An 18,772-nucleotide genomic window follows, 5' to 3' on the forward strand; every position below is an offset into this window, starting at 1 on the left:
TAAGAAAGTGGTCTAGTTTCATTCTTCTGCGTGTTGCTGTCCAGCTCTCCCAGCACCATTTGTTAAAGAGACTGTCTTTTTTCCATTGGATATTCCCAACACGGGTATTTTTAATGACAGTCCATTGTAAGGACTTCATAATGGTGATGTGCATGGTGTTTCATAGAAAAAGAGGATGTGTGGTCCTGTGGGACAGAAGTCAGAGAGATTTTCACAAATGGTGTGCTATTTCACAAGCAAGGGCTTCCAGGGTGAAGCAGGGAGCGGGCATGGGCAAGGACCTCAGGCCACACACACACAGGCACAGAGGCAGGAAGGACTCGTGTTACGTTGAATATGAGCTCCTTGTAGATGGGGACTGTGAACCCCCAGCTGCCAGGACAGTGCCTAGCAGATCTCAGGTGCCAGAATTTGCATAAATGAAGGAATAGCAGTTTATGTGAATGAAGCACATTGTATATGGCAGGGGGAGGAGTCCAGGAATGTGTACCCATCACTTGTCTTGGGAAATTCTTAGATATTAGCCCCAGGAGGTAGTAATAACACCCAACACGAAGCAAGTGCTTATAGTATGTCAAGCACTGTGTGAAGTTGTGTCTATAAACTGACTCTTATTCCTCAGCACAACCCTGTGAGGTAGATCTCATTATTGTCCTTACTTTACCAATGAGGAAACTGAGCACAGAGAAATGAGTGACCTACCCAAGGAGCCAGGATTCAAACCCAGGCAGTTGGCTTTGAGGTCCCTACTACTCAAAGTTACTACTTTGGGAGTTACTACTCTGTGAAACTCAACTCAACACATACTGCCTCTGAATTGCAGATGGAATGATTCAGAATGCTGAAGTTAGTGGGCGCTCTGCCTTGCTCACCATGGGCAACATTGTTTCTCTGTAGAAGTACACTCCCTTCTAACTTGGCTGGTCAGGAACAGAGCTTGGCTTCTCTTCCAGGCCTCTCTGCTGCCGGGAGCTGCCCTGGGAAGGAGGCGTGGGTAGTAAGTCAGGAGCCTCGTGGGGCCAATGTAGAGGAAAGAGCTGGAGGTCTGGGGAAGGAGGTAACCAGGCAGGGAATGTAGGATGCAGGAACTGAGGCAAGGCACCATTTGTCATTCTGCCTGCCTCTCCCACCACGCATCTCTCGTTCTGTGCCACACACACACACACACACACACACACAGTTTCTTCCCCGAGATCGCACTGGGAGAACATATGTTAGTCCAGAAGAGTAAATAGACGAGAAGTGGCCAGACTGCAGAGACAGGTAAGCAAATCACCGGCTCCTAGGGACCCCATCCGAAATGGGAGTCCTCCTCTATGATATCCAGGGGAGGGTTTGCATTGCCTCTTTGGAGTAACCTGGTGCCTCGTGCACACACCCCTTCCCCTCTCCATTTCACATTCTTAACCTCCTCTTCTTCCTCCTTTGGCCTCCCTTGGTTTAGGGGATTGGTAGTAAGGCCAAGGTGGGGAGGTGGCTAGTTAGGGCTCCATCCTTCTTTCCTCCATCCCTCTCCTTCCCCTTGGTTTGCCATGGGACCAGCACTAAGGAGAGAAATGAGGGAACAGGCTCCCCATTGGCAGCAGAGTCGGCAGTAGTGGGGCAGAAGAGCAAAGAAACCAACAGCTTAGACAGTAGAGAAGCACGCAGAACTCCCCTGATTCCAGAAGGGAAGGCAATTAGTATGTATGGAGCATATCTAAATTAGACACTGCCGTAATTGTACCTTACTGACATCATTTTTTCCTAAGAAAGGGGCACGTTCTAGCATGCCTTGCCCTAGTTATCAGTCAGAAGCTCTTTTTACTAAGTAGTTACATCCTACCTGTCTTTAAATTTGGCAGTGAATTTCCATTGCTTTTCTCCCCATGGGCCCTTCTAAAAAAGTATTTTTGTCTCCTCATATTCCTATTATGCTCGCATGAATGCTCTTGAGGCCTCATGCTGCCGTGGGCTGAGGCCAGTTCACCAATGGGTTTGCTTCACTGACCCCTTAGGACCAAAACAGCCCTTGTGAGTTACCACACAGTATAAAGCCTGAAGGAAGGTGCGCCTGGTCATGCCCAGCCTCTCTGTTCAGACAAGCAGGGCCCCAGAACCCTCCTTGGGCTGGGGATGTAGGAGTCTGGATTGGAGTGGGAATAGACAAGACCACTCCTTAGTGGTGGGGTGCAGAGCCATGGGCATGCTGGAAGAGGAGAGCCAGTGTGCTTGGAAAACTCCCAAGGACAGGTGTTCTCACAGGGAGGTCCATGGGGAGATGTACAATGGGACAGTCTGAGGCATTAACTCCCATAGCAGCAGGTGGAATATAAAATGGGGATCCACAGTCAAGGGCCCACAACAGACATTAATTAAAATGGTACAAGTACCATCTGAAGATAAAACCTGGAGCTATTCCTGTAGATCCTGGGTTGCAGAGGGAAATGACCCTGCATCTGTCCCCGTTGGCCTGATGATGCCCACTGTCCCAAGGTAGTTATGTAGAGAATCCCTTCTCCCACTCAAGGGTGTCCTGATTTGGACAGGAAATTATATTGGTATCCTATCTCCAAGGCAATATTCTAAGCCTTCAATTACTTCTCACAAGAGCCTTGCTTCTGTAGTGCAGAGAGGTTAAGTCATCAGTGAAAAGCTTGCCTTCCTTCCCAACAGCCCTCTGTAGACCATCTGAAATTAGCTATTGTTAATAATATTTTTAGTAAGAATACATTTTCCTTTTTTCTAAAGATGTGTACAGTGGACCTTTTGTAACCCACCAAACCAAACATTAATAGATGTTAACTATACCTTGTCTGTCTTCTGTTAACCTTTTGCTGCCAGGACCAAGTTCAGGGGGTCAGAAAAAGGCCAGCAAACACCGTCTCGGTCACAACATCCATCGAGCTTTCAAGAAGCCAAAATTCAGCCTTCCTATACTGCCTCCAGACTTCAAAACAACTGTCCAGTTCAGTGAATTCAGTCGTTAGGCTGAATTTTATTTTTTAACACGCTTCAATCTGTGATTTTAACAGGGTAGAAATTCAGCTTTTATCTTTGTAAAACCTCCTGGGTAGCTACACTTAACACTTGGTCCATTCAATATGAGTTGTGACCACCTGGAAAATCCTATTTATCCAGATAGACACAAAACCTTCCAAGGGGAAAACCTCACTCAACTGGACTCCATCAATTCCAATTTGTGATCATTTGGCCACATTGGATTGAGATGTGCCTATGTGCTTGCCATCAAAAAAGGATTTGCCGAGCAGGCTGGTTAGTACAGATTAACTGTGGCAGAATATTTGATCTATAGGGGTAGTTTTATATAGAAGCAGATATTTGCTACAGAAAATGCACAGCCTTGCCAATGCTTTCTCTTTATTAAAGCAAAATTGAGCACCTCAACTTGTAGGATGTATATAGGCAGTAGTTCATTAACCTACTTGGGGGTACCGTATGAATGTGAATGTAAAGGAAATGCAGTTCTTTCCAGAATTATCCGTAAATTTGATTTATTTCTCTTTTGTTTGTATATCTAGCCTGGTCTTTCTCCTCCATTAGTGAAATAAGTTACATTTGTGTAGTGTTATCTTTTCTCTTCCATGGAAGGTTTAGCAATTTCAGAGTATAATTGTTTTAAATCAGGAAAAGTCAATTTTCTCTAATGTTTTAACATTTAACTCAGCTTTCGAATCCTTGTGTTTTCTTGCATTACCCAAAACATTTGGAAAATGAACCCATCTCATCTCCTTCCTATCCCAGCCCACCCCACAGCCCCTAACCCATCACTCGCCATATTTCCTTCCTGGAGTCAATGCGAACCCAACTCCCCCCTCCAGCAAGACGCTCAGAGTCATGTCAGCACCTTCTCATCCCCTCTTTTGTGTCTTGCCATGCCTCCTTTGCCCTCTGTTCCCTTGGCACTTCCTGTGAAACCTGCTCTAAGTACCTCTCTCAAAGCTGACCTTCCCCATCTGTCCCCCACCCCAGACCACCCAGTTCGGGACTGTATTAAGCCACATCTGGGGCACGGCCAGAGCTTCCAAATTGGTTTTCCCACCTCAAGCTTTCCTCCATTCTAAATCATCTTGAGTTTTTCTAGATTAACCTTCTTGAAGTACAAATGGCCATTTCATTCCTCTGATCAAACACCGCCAGTGGGCCTCCATCAGCCACCCAAGATCATTCAAAGCAAGTGTTTTAGCCAGGCAGTCATGATCCCTGTGCCTGGGACCAGCATCGCCTCCCCCTGCCGTGATGTACAAACACCAGCTCCTGCCACACTGCCCTCTTCCCATGTTCTCGCTTCTTTGCTTTCAGTCAAGCAGGTTTCTACACTTGGAATGACTGTCTCTATCCCAAAATTCCATGTGTTGAAAGTCTCATGGCCCAGCCGGGACACTTTCCCCTCATGAAGGTTCCAGCCAGAAGAGCGATCTTCCTCTGCCCCTCACCTTCTCCACCCACTGCCCTTAGCACTCTTACTCTATGGGATCTTATTTCTCTGGCTATCACATCAATGTTGTTGTATGCCCATTTGCACACTCCTTGAGGATTCCATTCTTTATCTCCTACAACACCTGGAATAGGTTCTTAACACCTAGTAAGCACATAACCTTCGTTGAATGGGTGCATGTTGTAACTTAAACCCAGAAAGCTCAAAGATCAGATAGACTCATTAACATGTCTTGTCTTTTCAGCAAAACCCAAAATCACTTATGTAGAGAACCAGACTGCCATGGAACTAGAGGAACAAGTCACTCTTACCTGTGAAGCCTCAGGAGACCCCATTCCCTCTATCACCTGGAGGACTTCTACCCGAAACATCAGCAGCGAAGAAAAGGTATGATGTCCCCCAAGAGTTTCAGGGCCATGGGATGCAGGCTCCAAGCAGATTGTGTCTGCCCATGCCCCGTTCTCTTCGATGAGCCCAAAGATAGGATGCAGACACCAGAGGCCATGCCAGGTCCTGTGGCCTCCATCCTCCAGCCTGCCTGGCTATGGCCTCACCAGTGTCCCCTTACAGTGGAAGGACCACAGTTTCTTGCAAAGATTTGCAGGGTTGTGATATTAGTGGGCATGGTCAAGTTAGACGTTCTGGGGAGGAAGGGGGTAGTGATTTTGGATTATGGAGCTATGAGGTGCGAGGAAAAGCCAAGATCCTGGTGCCCCAGCTGTTCCTACCATCATCACAGGGGACACCCAGGGAAGTGTCGCCCAGAAATAGTGGGGATCAGAATGAGCCCTATTAATTCTTTTCCTTGTGTTTTGTAGACTCATGCTGTACATGCACTATATGCACAAAAGCTTGGTTGCCTTTGTGTCTGCCTGTATTTTCGGTTACATTTGGATATCATTTTGTTCTGAAGGCAAAAATAATTAGCAGTTTCTACATGATGATTATTCCACTGGGTTCTACAGTACATTCACTGAGAGTTTAAGCACATGGCAGTGACCTTCTTGGTAAATTGAAATGACTGGGAAAATTTAGCTTTAAAGCATGTAGATTTATAGGCCCCCGGAAAGCTATCTTTATTATTGACAATATATAAAAATTTAGATAACCTTACGTCATTGCAGCTCTTTGCTGCTGAGTGGGCCAAAAGCAGGAGGAAGAAACAGCTTGGTTTCAGAGCAACTTAAAGCCTCTTATGGCACATCTCCAGTCTCCTCTCATATACCCTCTAGTAATGGGCTTCATTTTAGTTGGCCAAAATTTTGTCACCTATTCAGGAATAATGGCCTTAGCCTTAAAGAACATTTATAATGGATTGCTTATTGACCTGAATGTCAAAAATGATAGATCTTCACTCTTCTGCCTGCCTAAAGGAAATCCCTAGAGAGGTAAACTAAAATAAAGTCAAAAAGAGATAGTGTGAAATGCCAGAGCCACGTTTGGGATTTGCATTTGAGGATCTGATTTCTGCCCTGTTAATAGAAAGCAAACTAAATCAAAAGGAATAGAAATTGCTGTTCCAAAAAGCCCATTATTTTTTTTGCAAGTTTTACCTCCACAGTTGAATTCCACTTAACAAAAACTCAAGGAACTGCTAAGTATTTTTGAGACTCACATATGCTGTTCGATATTGTGAAAACCAACCGGATTAGGAAATGTGGTGTTTACTTGGATACTTTCTTTATCAACATTGGAATTAAACCCTAAGCTCAGATTTCAGCTCCCATCGTGTGTGTTACATGGATTGAATGTACATTTCAGGGCTTAAACCACAGGGCTGCTGCTCACCAGATTTTTCTCTATCAGGCTTGTGAGTAGATTTGTCCAGAATGAACCAGTGTATATCGTTGACCTACAGTAAAGGACAGAAATAATATCTATCCCAGATGAATGATGCTTTTAAATTCAATGTCTTTTCTAGGAATAGCTCAACATCTAAGCTATACCAGAAGGGCCGTTAAGATTTGTGCCTACCCTAAGTTCTTTAATAGGTGGTCACTTCTGCCTTCTATCTGTGAATTCATTTTTACAGAAAGAGAACAAATAACCAGGCACTAATACACACTCATACTTACTAAGTAGTAAAACCAAAGGTATCCAACAGAGACCATCTCAGGCCAAGTAGGTACTGTATAATTCAGTTATCAGTGTAGATCACTGGTCTCAACCTGAGATAATTATGGAAGGCCAGCCACATATATTGCATTGTGGTTCCTTTTACTACATACAGACTATCTTCAAGTCTACTTGACGTGACATTACTGGAGCATGAGTGAATCGATATTAGAACAAGTCCTCCAGACCAGCCAGTGAGATGACACCAGATTAACACACTTGCCTAAATGAACCCCTGCATATAAAAGTTGCCATTTCTATCAGTTATATATTGACATCAAAGAGGCTTGCTCTCTGTCCTACACTGAGGATAGCTTGTAATGAATAGAGCGAAGATGGCCTATTACAGGTGCCGGTTGGACTCCAGGTAATAAATTTCACTTTTACCTGGCAGCGGCCCGTCATGTTCTCCTCCACCTGAAGGTGTGTCGTATATAATCAGGTACCAAGATGATTAGAGTCACTGCAGCATAGAAGTGAGAGAAAACAGTTGGCTTTTTACAATCAGGCTGATACACTAAGCAGATAAAAATAGCCACTTGTGTCTAACCGCGGAGGCCAGGAAGTCTCCTGAGAATTAGACCGTGCAAAATGCTGGAATCATAGAAGGCAGGAAGGGAGGCCCTATTCCAGGTTGTCTAGTCTCACCTGGCACTCCCTTGCCAGCATATCTGCCAGAAAGCCCCATGGCCACTCCCTGAAGGGTGATGGCGACCGTCCTCTGCAAGACAGCTGGCCAGCACTGGTGATCGGGAAGGTCTGCTTCCTTGCCCCTTCCGCTCCGTCTTCCCACCTCTGCCACTCAGTGCCCTGTGTGAGGGCTCTTGGATTCTCCACTCTTCTTCCCTTAAACACACTCAGTGGTCTTCCTCATTTCTGGGGTCATGGGTTCCCCGCCTTGTGCTTTCTAGTGGTCCCAGTGGTCCCAGTCCAGTGACACTCCCCTGAAGTTTTATGGTGCCTAGTGTAACTAATGCAGTCTTCCGTGCAGCTCTGACTCCCTTGATCTGGACACCACCATGCAGTTAAAGTTGCATTGGCCCCTGCAGCGGTTTCCTCATTGTGTTGCCTCATGTGGAGCTTGGGGTCAACTAAAATTCTCAGCTCTTTTTTATCTGAACAGCATTTAAGCCACATAGCCCCTTATCCTGCTCATATGCAATTGGTTGCTTCACCTAAAATGCAGAATATTATATTTATTTCTGCTAAAAGTTGTGTTTTGTTTATTGCAACCCCATGTTTCTCAGTGGTATCAGTGGCACTTTGGGAAGGCACTTCCTTCACTGGGATGGTCCTGTGCATGGCCAGAAACTCAGTACCAATAGCTCCCTTCCTTCTAGATGCCAGTAGCCACCTCTAATCACCTCGATTACCAAAAATGCCACCCATACAAACTCTTTCTGGCTTGAGAACCATTTCAGTCCATCCTTCTAACCAGGCAAGTCTGGCTTTTATCAGAACTGTCCTTAAAGGTCTGTAGGTCTAGGGCATTTCGAGCCTCAGGGGCCCCCCTGTTCTATTCACGTATTTTTAAAGTAATGAGGTCTAACACTCAGTGGTGACCCCACTTCCTTCACAAGGCCCAAAGGCAAGCAGTTCAGTAGCCTTCCCCATGCAGCTGTCATCCAGTATCTGTATTAGCTATTGGCTCCAACCTTGTTTGAACACTTACTTGAAATGTCTTGGTCTAAGTCTCTGATAAAAATGTTGACTCGGACAAGGTCACGTGCAAAGTCCTTAGAGTGCTACCAGGGCCTTCCTTTGGGTCACTGGCTTGGAAGGCAGAGCATCCAATATCATGGTGCTCCTCATGATTTTGAGGACTTTTGTGGAAGGTTCAATGATTTCCTTTTTTTTTTTTATTTTTTTGAATGTTTATTTATTTTTGAGAGAGGCAGAGACAGAGTGTGAGTGGGGCAGGGGCAGAGAGAAAGGGAGATAGAACCCGAAGCAGGCTCCAGGCTCTGAACAAGCTGTCAGCACAGAGCCTGACGTGGGGCTGGGACTCACAATGGGGCTTGAACTCAAAAACTGTGAGATCATGACCTGAGCTGAAGTTGGATGCTTAACCAACTGAGCCACCCAAGTGCCCCTCAATGATTTCTTTAATAAAACTGGTTACAATATAAGCTAATTACAGCAACTTGGTCTTTTGATTCATTGCCAGTTAAGTCTAGTGTTTGTCTAGTATTACCCTTCTTAAGAGGAGAGAAAAGGCTTTCAACCATAGGCACAGAGTTAGTAACTTTCTAATGGAAAACTGATGTTCCTCTTCATTAAAAAAAGAAGAAGAAGAGAAAGAAGGGGTGGGGGAAACAAGCAAAAGCCAGTACACTGAGCCTGATTGTCAAAATCTATCTGATCGCATCTCTGGGTTCAGTCCAATCACTCCTTCAAGACCGATTACTATCAGTCTGCTAAGCTTCAGCTAGTTGAGTTGGTTTTGCTCAACAACTGATAACAGGTAGGCTACATTTGGGTCATTAAGATCGTTAGGGTAGATCACCTGTCTGAAAGTTAATCCATTTCTTAATCTCCATTATGTTGGCCCAAAACAAACAAATACAAACAAACAAAAAAAAACCCTTGAAACAAACCATATTTGAACATCATAATGGGTCAGTTTGATCAATGTGTCTGGAGGACATTGTGATAATGCAGGTACAAAGAAAGTTTGCACATCCACATCATTTCATTGCTCATACTACCAAGACTCATTTTAAATATTGCCAGGTATGTGAGTGAGTGGGGCTAACTTCCAGGTACCATTTACATACTGAGCGAGACCTCTGGGTGATGATTTGCACAATCGGTCACTATCAGAACACGTTCTCTGTGTGCGTATTTGAACCTCTTATTTGAACATGCCTTTGAAATGACTGGTAAAGAAATGTATACGAAGCCTTAATATTTAAGGAAAAGAAGAGGGGCAAAGAGTTGAGTTCAGAACAGGTAGAAAAAAATGGAACTTCCTGAACCTCGAGTCTTTAGCTGACAGAGTATCCCACAAATCCCACAAATAAGAGAGACCTTTGAAATTCTGGATTCACTGAAAACTGGATCTTTCTGTCACCGGGGAGAATTCCTCATTAATGCAAACCAGGTGCCCACGTATAAACACTGGAAAAGGTGCCTATGATAAGCAATTAGAGTCTGGCATATTCAGGGTGTGGGCAGAGGTATAGCAGGGTCTACTTTAGGCTAAGTGTAGGGATGCTTCACTGTACATATTCCTGCAGACTCGTATGTGAGGTAATAAAACGTGAATATTAAAAGGACCTGGAACTTAAAATTTCTGGAGCATGGCTAATCATATCCTAATTTGTCTTATGTGTGTATATTTGCACATCAGATTGTCTTAAAGTGAACTACACACCATCACCAAATTATCAGGGCCAAGGCATATCCTACCACTCCCATCGGGCACACAGGCATGTCGTCAGGCTAGTGGAGGCGTTGTGTTACTAGCAACTACTTCTCAACGACACAAAACCCTAGTGATTTGGGAGAGGTACAAGAAGGATCAGATTTGAAAAACAAGTAACTCCATATGAGATAGCCCTTTAAAAAAGTCTTGATTCATGCAGCCCTGGCATGTGACAGACAAGCTTCTCATTGGCGGCCACATTTGACATGCTGGCACACCGACACATGGTGCATGGTCCTCTGTCCTCACTTTTTTCTTCATTCCAGCATCACGTGACATAATCCAACCTCTCCATCCTCATTTCTCACAAAAGCTCTCTGCATTTAGTGGACTCCTACTAAATGTTTGCTAACCATTTGCATCTCCTGGATTGCATTGCCTTGTCTCTGGTATCTGTTCTCTCCTTTTTCCATCTGAACATCAGGGACAACCAGGCAGTCATGCCATTTAATAAAAAGAACAACTGCAGGTAGGGTGTTTTTGAAACCCAGTATGAAAACGGAAAAACTCTAAGTGTAGGAGTTCCCAGAGTGCCAGATATAAAATATGCAGACGTGGGTAGGAAGACACCCAAACCTCTATGCTTCTGAGCTGACTCCCTCCTCTGTTTGATGTCGATGGTGCACGCTTGAGCCTGCATGCCATCCGGGCATTCCTCTGCCCCTGAGAACTGACTGGAGCCTGCCTCAGCACTCAGAATTTGGTGTCCTGGAAGTTTCCTGATCAACAACTTTAAGCACTTCATACTTAACCACTCCTAATGTACCTCTCTGCTCCTTTTTTAGTTCCTTTTTAGAAAATATAAACGTGATTTTTAATAGGATGCATGCAATGAATTATAAAATGCATGAGCACAAAATGGCATTCGTATTTTTGTGATAAGCTGTCTAATAGAATCCAAAGGAGGAAACATACTCTATGAGTATCTCTAGACTTTATAGTCAGAACTAATAGCGACATGAAATAACTACGAGAAATATTCAAGATGTTCTGGAACAGGAGCAGTCTGCTGTGTCTGCTGGTACCCCTGTGTATGTCTACCAAAGATTAGGAAAGCCTTCTCCTTTGAATTATACATCTTAATGTGCATAAGGGGGTGGGGAAAGCTTACCATAAGCTAAACCCTAAATTCAGTTGGGTAATAAACACACCATTGAAAGTGAGCCTTGGAAAAAGTTCTGAGTTGAAAAGAAGCTGCATGTGCACGGAATGCAGTGTGATACATCAATTCTCTGAAGCAACATGTTGTAAAATTTTACTGCTTTCTTGTTGTGTTTTATATCTTGTTCTCTCCAGGCTTCGTGGACTCGACCGGAGAAGCAGGAGGTATAGCTTACCTGACCACTAGCCAGTCTTTAGTTTCGAAAGCATCGCAGTTTAACTCGCCATTACAGTTTAATAACCAGACATGCTAAACTAATTAGTCATCTAGTTAGATTAAAGAATAGGTCAATAGTGGTAGACGTTACTTGGCAATAGTGTCTTAGGATGAGCAAGCAAGCTGTGTTGGGAGTGGATGAACAAATCCTTATTACTTCTTAAAATTGGATCTTATTCTCTTGCTGGTGCTGGTAAAATCACCTCCAGGTAATTATACTTACAGAAATAAATCGCTCCAATTCCCAGGCCAGGCATTTTGAAATGATGAGATTTTTTTTTTTTTTTTTTTTTTTTTTGCCTCTCACCTGGTTGATGTGGCTTTGGGTCATAAAGTCACAGAGTTAGTGTCTAAAAACCCACTCAGCCCTTTCCAGCTCAACTCATCTTGTTGCTCGCTTTATTCTAGAATGATCGGTCCTGGTAAATGATCACATCCCATTTCATGTCACAGCAATGCAGATGACATCTCTCCTTGGTTTCCCCAAATTGCTAAGCATACCTATGTTACTTTCATAGAGAATTAAATTTATGAGGTTTGCATGATTTGGCACAAATGGTTTTAGAAGTCATTAGCGTTTAGCCTTTGAGATTTCTCTGACTGCTTCCTTCCATTTGGGTAATGTGGGACCTTGTTTGAAAACTAAAGCTAAATATTAATCTTTAGATTTTAATGTTACACACTCAAGACCCTAGTTACAATCAGGCCTATCTTTCTTTCAGTGATTCGTGTAAGTGAAAGATAGCAAAATAAAAACTAGTATGCTTTGAATGAGGTTCAAGGATCGAATCCATAAATATTTTTTAAAAAATAGCTTTTGTCTCTTCTCCAGAGGAAACTTTGATATTTTAATACTATAAATGTCGAATATGGCAATCCTATACACTGTGTTTTAATTAGGTAACTCTTTCCTCTTAGTTTTCAGAAATGATAATTATTCGGAACACATAACTCATGTGTTCAGATCGTGGCTGTAAATATTTAATGCTGTTTAGTATTGAAGAGTTGACTGCCCATCCCCGGGCACTGATCCTAGTTTCTACACATGAACACACTGCCGTGATCAAATCCAGTGTACAATAAGCTGTCTTTGTTTCCTACCTTCTTCCATGTCATGGGGGACCATAGTCAGGTGCTCGTCTCGCTGAAATGCCTCCCTCCTGTGGCACAGGGATCACTTAGTGCTGTCCCTGGCTGTTTTATTGCCCCAAAGTCACAGACCCATTGGGATTGGGGACAGGAGAGAAGAGGGGTTAATTATCAGCCACTCCTCAGTAACTACAGATCTCATTCTATTTGACCTTCTACATCTTCCCCTGTCATTCTGATTTAGACCTGGCTGGAGGGGGACGTGAGATTTATCAGGGAGCGTTAAGGGAGGTTAAGAGAATTATTATTATAAGTGGAAATCCTAGGTTTACTCCCTGGAAAGCAGACAACTCACTTCCGTTTTCCAGAAGTATCCTTATCTTGAGTATCTCACTTTGGACATAATTGACTTTCAAGTGAGTGCCATCCCTGGGGCTCAGAATTTCCTCCTGTTTGTCTCATTCAGAGATGAAGACCATAAGTCCAGATGAGCTCCAAAGAAGGTTACTGGGTTATGGCCAGTTTCATTCTGTAAGCTCTGAGAATTAGCACTTTTACCTAGAAGAAGGGACACAAAAATGTTCTGATGAGAAGTATAGTTGTGATGGCCCTTCATGCTGTTTTTGCAAAACAGGGTTTTCTTGTCACAGGTGTTTTTCCCTTCTTGCCCAGAGATCATCTGCTTCCTCTGCAAGCCTGGACTTTATCAGCATGACTCCTGGTCTGGATGGCTTGTGGGTAGCAGTCCCTGACTTTGTCCCTGTGTGAGAGTCAAACATTTCAGAGGGAAACAGTCTAATTGCACTGGAGTCTATCCGCTTCCCCTTGGAGGGAGAACTGGGCACCTGGCAAATTCCCATCATCAATCCTGTCGCGAGCCACTGCAAAATAAGAATTCTCTGTAGAGGGCTGTCTACTGGTCTGTTGACAACATTAAAGGAGAAAATTTTTCCAGAGAAATTTAGAACACATAGAAGGGGGGAAGAGTATAGCTGTCAATGAAACCACTTCCCAAGCTTCTCTTCAACCTTTTTCTAGAATATTCTGAGTAAAGACTGCTCATGCCCTGTTTCATTGTGATTTGTTACTGTCCTACTCTTAGTTCCGCGACTCTCTTTTCATCTTTTGCTGCAATATTTCTTCTATTGTGGAAATATTCTCTTGACTTCCCAAAGATCCGGTCAGTTTTCCATGTTTGTGGGTGCTGGGCCCAGGACAAGCTGTGCCTCTATGACAAACAGTCATTGCTCAGCCACTGGCTGGTATCACTAGCAGCTGAACCTGTGTTCTCACTGATATAACCAAAAGGGTGGGGCGGGGCAGGGCGGGGTAGACCTCAAATCCTTTCTGCCTTTGTCCTGCTCTGTTGGGGACAGACAGAAGTGACAAGCAGATCAGGTCAGCTCTTTAGAGATACTTGCTGGTGTGGCTTCATGCTTTCGATGACACTAGATCTGCTGGGTTAAAATTTATATGGCTCATGGGAGTCACCACTCGGGAATATTGGGACAACCCTGTCAGCCCACAAGATAGGGGGGTCCGAGGACCCAGTATCTTCAGCAAACCGGATGTCTCAAGGCTTACTAGCCAAGTGCTCCACATCTGTCTGTTGTCATCTCTCACTAATGTGTGGCATCTCCTCAACCACTTAGCCTGGCAGACTTATGGTTCAGGTGGAGTTGAGAGCTATGGGCATCTGGGCATTCCTCTGAGAGTGGGGTGGCCCTCGCAGAGGTAGGCAGTGATGATTTTGTTCAGCACTCTGCCTCCTTGCCAGCAGTGGTATTCCAACTTCCAGATATGAGAACTTCAGTGGGGCTTAAATGCCTGAGAAGGATTAGGTCCATTAGTGATGGGCAGATCTGTGGAGACTGCCCCACAAGGCCAATGGGACCTTCCTTTTGAGCTGCCTAAACTGGCTGCTGTATGACATTGCAGTTCTGAGTCCCAGGCTTCCAAACCAGCATGTCAAAAGAATCTGAAGCAGGTGTTCGATTCCCTAAAGGCTCAACCCCATGGATGACAGATGCCATATGCAGAACACTCACCTGTCCATGTCCACAGAATAGCATATGCTGGAGATAAGAGTGTAGCCCAGCCTATGAAGAGCAAGACTCCTTCTTCAGATTACCAACTTTCTTGAGGATTTGAACTTGGGCAACATGCCCAGACTAGGCCAGCAACCATTTTAGAGTGTCAAGGCAAAGGCTCCTTGGAAATATTACAGTACCCATTGCCTAGGGGTCATATGCTTATTCCCTTTTTGACCAGCCACTGTAATTCCAGAGACTCAGGAAGCCAACTGTGGTCTTAGGGGGCTAGAAAATGGTGGTGAGTGTGGTGTCATGGATCCCAGATCTGCCTGAGACTCTGTGCCACTGTCCCTGGAGAGAAGACCCAGCTACCCCTCACTTCCACTCACCAGCTCCTGATCATTGAGTTGTCGGACTTTCTCTTGAATGAAATTATTTTACTTTTAAGCATTCAGGAAAGTGAGGCATCTGTAGAAATATAGGTTTCTTGCATAATTTCTTGCAGTTGGCACATTCGGATTTCCCATTATGTGTGCCTGCACTGTGGAACTGGCAGACGGGCAGACTCCTGGGAGGAAAGCATAGGGGTGCAGGTTTCCCAGAATCCCATGGAGCAAGGCTGCTGCTGCTGCTGGAGTATCTGCTAGCCAGGACTTTCACTTCCATTTAAGACATGCCACACAGGGTTGTCTTGGGGGGGGCGGGTGGTGGCGGCAGGGAACCTTGGTTGTCCTTGCCCCAAGTCAACCTTGGCACAGAGTCCAGACTGCTTGACATAAACTTGAGTCCCATTTTCTATTTTGGATACACTCAGGTTCCCGTGGTGCTCTCCAGAGCCTCCCACACTACCAGGTACCTAAAGTGAAAGTTAGGCATTGGCACGATTTGGGGAGAGGATGTGAGACTGGTCCCAGACGAGGGGTGGCCCGGTCTCCTGCCCCGCCCCCCACCCTGCCTCAAATTCTGACGCTCTCCCTTCCCTCCTGGCAGACTCTGGATGGGCACATGGTGGTGCGCAGCCATGCCCGCGTGTCGTCTCTGACCCTGAAGAGCATCCAGTACACAGACGCCGGAGAATACATCTGCACTGCCAGCAACACCATCGGCCAGGACTCCCAGTCCATGTACCTCGAAGTGCAATGTGAGCAGTGACTGGAAAAATGAGGGGAGGGGGCCGTGTGGGGTCAGGGTGAAAGGGGAGGACAGCAGCCAGGACCTGAGCTGCACCCTGCCCTGGGCCCTTCCAGACCTCTGTCCCCAAGTTGTCCCTCCCACCGCCCCAGGCTTCTTACAAGCCCACAGGCGCTTCCGTCTTCCCACGCAGCTCCCAGGACTGCTACACCAGCCTGGGCTTGACCGTGTCCTGGCACTGGGTCTGCTTCAGGGCACACACACCCTGCCAGGGCCGGGAGACAGGGTGCACGGGGCTCCTTGGTGGTGGTGGTCTTCCTGATGGGCATTGCCGTTCCTTGCAGATGCCCCGAAGCTGCAGGGCCCTGTGGCTGTCTACACGTGGGAGGGGAACCAGGTGAACATCACGTGCGAGGTATTTGCCTACCCCAGCGCCACAATTTCATGGTTCCGGGATGGCCAGCTGCTGCCAAGCTCCAATTACAGCAATATCAAGATCTACAACACCCCCTCGGCCAGCTACCTGGAGGTGAGTCGGGGCGGGGACAGGGGAGGGTGGAGAAGGCACAATCTGACTATGGATAGATAGGCTGCCCTCTGCAGCTAAAATCTTCTCTCTTGCTTCTCCCACGTGTCCTGACCAGGGGAGCCATCGGCTACAGAAGAAACTGAGTCTCAGCCCTGCTCCCCTCTCTCTCCCTGGGACTAGGTCACAGCCTGGGAGGCCAAACGTGCCTCTCACTAGCCCCTTGGCGATTCTCTCTGATTTAAGGCTGGGCTGGAGCTAATGGTTCATGCTTTACTTGTTCTGTTCCTTACAAATTAATTCAGTAAACAAAGATCTGAATCAGTGACCATTCTGTGGGACACTTGTAACCCACAAGTTCCTCCTTTCCAAAGGTGACCCCAGACTCTGAAAATGACTTCGGAAATTACAACTGTACTGCAGTGAACCGCATTGGACAGGAGTCTTTGGAATTCATCCTTGTCCAAGCAGGTGAGCACCCCTGATGGCTGTACCAGCCTTGTCTTTGCTGGCCTAGTCCATGCCCTTCGGTGACGCTAAGAGAGCAAAAGAAGAGAGGGCCAGGGTAGCCAAAGACAGAGGGTCAGGAAGCAAGGAGCCTATGGAGGTTCAAGGGTGTGGGCACGGCACATGTTGGGAGGGAATGATGGGCTGGGGAACGGGAGACGGGTGACAAGATTCCCAAGAATGAGTACAAACGAGAGACATGCTTTGTGACTGGGAGTCACGTCCTGGACCTAATCGGGCTCACCTGGGTCTCCATATGTGCCCTCCCCACAGACACCCCATCTTCACCGTCCATCGACCAGGTGGAGCCGTACTCTAGCACAGCACAGGTGCAGTTTGATGAACCAGAGGCCACAGGTGGTGTGCCCATCCTCAAATACAAGGCCGAGTGGAGAGCAGTGGGCGAAGAAGTGTGGCATTTCAAGTGGTACGATGCCAAGGAGGGTAAGTGGGAAGAGTCGGCGTTTCCTTTCGAACGATGGGTTTCTCGGTGCTGGGCAGACGCTCACCCCTGGTGCCGGGCCCCTGACTGCACACCCGGGTAGAATGGCACATCGCTCTCACCTGCTGAGGAAGCCAGATGCCACAGCCTGCCATCCGTCCATGTTCCTTTGCTGCAGCACCATCCCTGTCCCTCTGGAATTCGGGCACGGTCACATCTCCTCTGGAAGTGTTGGCCTTCTGTCCCCTGGTACGTCAGAACCTGCTTCTCAGGACACGCTAAGACGAGGCCATCTCAAGCACGCTCCAAGCAGAAGCCCTACTTAGGTGCTAAGCACAACTGGATGAGTCCAGACCGCCCCTGCCCTGCACCTGTGGGTGATCCGGGCTGGGGGTTCTCTGCCGTCACCCATCCATCTTGCTTGGTGTACTCAGGGGCTGCCCTGTAATGATGGTATTAACCACACAACAAATTGCCAGAGAGACAAGTCTGCTCTTCAATTCATCCTGTGATAGATTTCCAAACTAAAATTTTAAAAATGACCCTTGGATGCCTACAGTTTGAAGATTTTGAGCCTGGACTATTTTGCCCTGAAGACCGAGTATACAACCGTGTGTAACTCTCCCTGCAGGGTTTCTACGCCAGTGAAATACTTTTTGTTTCCATAGAAAGTTTTAATCCCGGTCCGGTATGTGGTAACAAGGGTGGCTGCCTCCCGGCCCTTTTTACTGAGAATTTATTTCACCAGGTAGCCTCCATCACTCCTTCAGCTTTTTGGGGGTGGGGAACCTGAGGAGTTTCTGGGCTGTCCATTTGGAGCCAGAAGAAAACGATCTCTTTACCTCGCTAACTTCCCTCTGAAACCTCACACTAGCTCTATGGCAAGTCGACCCCATGTGAAAGTCCAACTGGCTTTGTTTTCTTTTTTTGGTCATTGCTACAAGCTGGATTCCACCCTCCCCTGCTATATATATATACGTGTATATATATATATATATATATATATATATACGTATATATATATATATTTAATTCAAATATAATCAACATTCCGATTCTATTTTTGTTGTGGTGAAATATGTGGAATGTGAAATTTACCATTTTAGCCATGTTTAAGTGTGAAGTTCAGTGGCATTAGGTACCATCACGTTATTGTGCAACCATCCCCACCGTCCGTCTCCAGAACTTTTTCATAATCCTAAACTCAGTGCCCGTTAAACACTAGCTCCCCATTCCCACCTCCCTCCAGCCCCAGCAACCACCATTCTACTTCCTGTCTCTGTGTAGTTGACTATTCTAACTACTACAGATGAATGGAACAAGTCCTTCTGTGTCCGGCTTACTTAGCCTGATGTCATCAAGGTCCACCTACATTGTAGCACGTGTCCGAGTGAGTTTCATTCCGTGTTAAAGCTGACTGAAACTCCACTGTATCAGTACCACACCGTGTGCGTCCACTCGTCCACTGATGGACACTTGGGTTGTTTCCTCTCTTTGGCAATTGTGAACAGCGCTACTCTGAACATGGGTGGGCAAGTATCTGTTCCACTTCCTGCTTTCAATTCTTTCGTGATATACCCAGGCGTAGATCACGCTTGAAATCTATGTTTAATTTCTTGAGGACCTGCCATGCTGCGTTCCACAGCGGCTGCGCCATTTTACTAATGGGCTTTCCACCCTTTGTGA

General features: G+C 45.9%; 1 protein-coding gene across 1 annotated transcript in view; it reads left to right on the forward strand.

Moving 5' to 3' along the window:
- Positions 1-18,772, forward strand: part of NCAM1 (neural cell adhesion molecule 1) — a 385,399-nt gene that overhangs the window by 326,761 nt on the left and 39,866 nt on the right. The window contains exons 14-18 of the mRNA XM_042957775.1: positions 4,683-4,825; positions 15,471-15,621; positions 15,956-16,140; positions 16,512-16,608; positions 16,918-17,088. Of these exons, the coding sequence (XP_042813709.1) occupies positions 4,683-4,825; positions 15,471-15,621; positions 15,956-16,140; positions 16,512-16,608; positions 16,918-17,088 (747 nt within the window). The remainder of the gene's footprint in view (positions 1-4,682; positions 4,826-15,470; positions 15,622-15,955; positions 16,141-16,511; positions 16,609-16,917; positions 17,089-18,772) is intronic.

The sequence above is a fragment of the Panthera tigris genome, chromosome D1 (genome assembly GCF_018350195.1).
Source record: "Panthera tigris isolate Pti1 chromosome D1, P.tigris_Pti1_mat1.1, whole genome shotgun sequence".
NCBI classification, from domain to species: domain Eukaryota; kingdom Metazoa; phylum Chordata; class Mammalia; order Carnivora; family Felidae; genus Panthera; species Panthera tigris.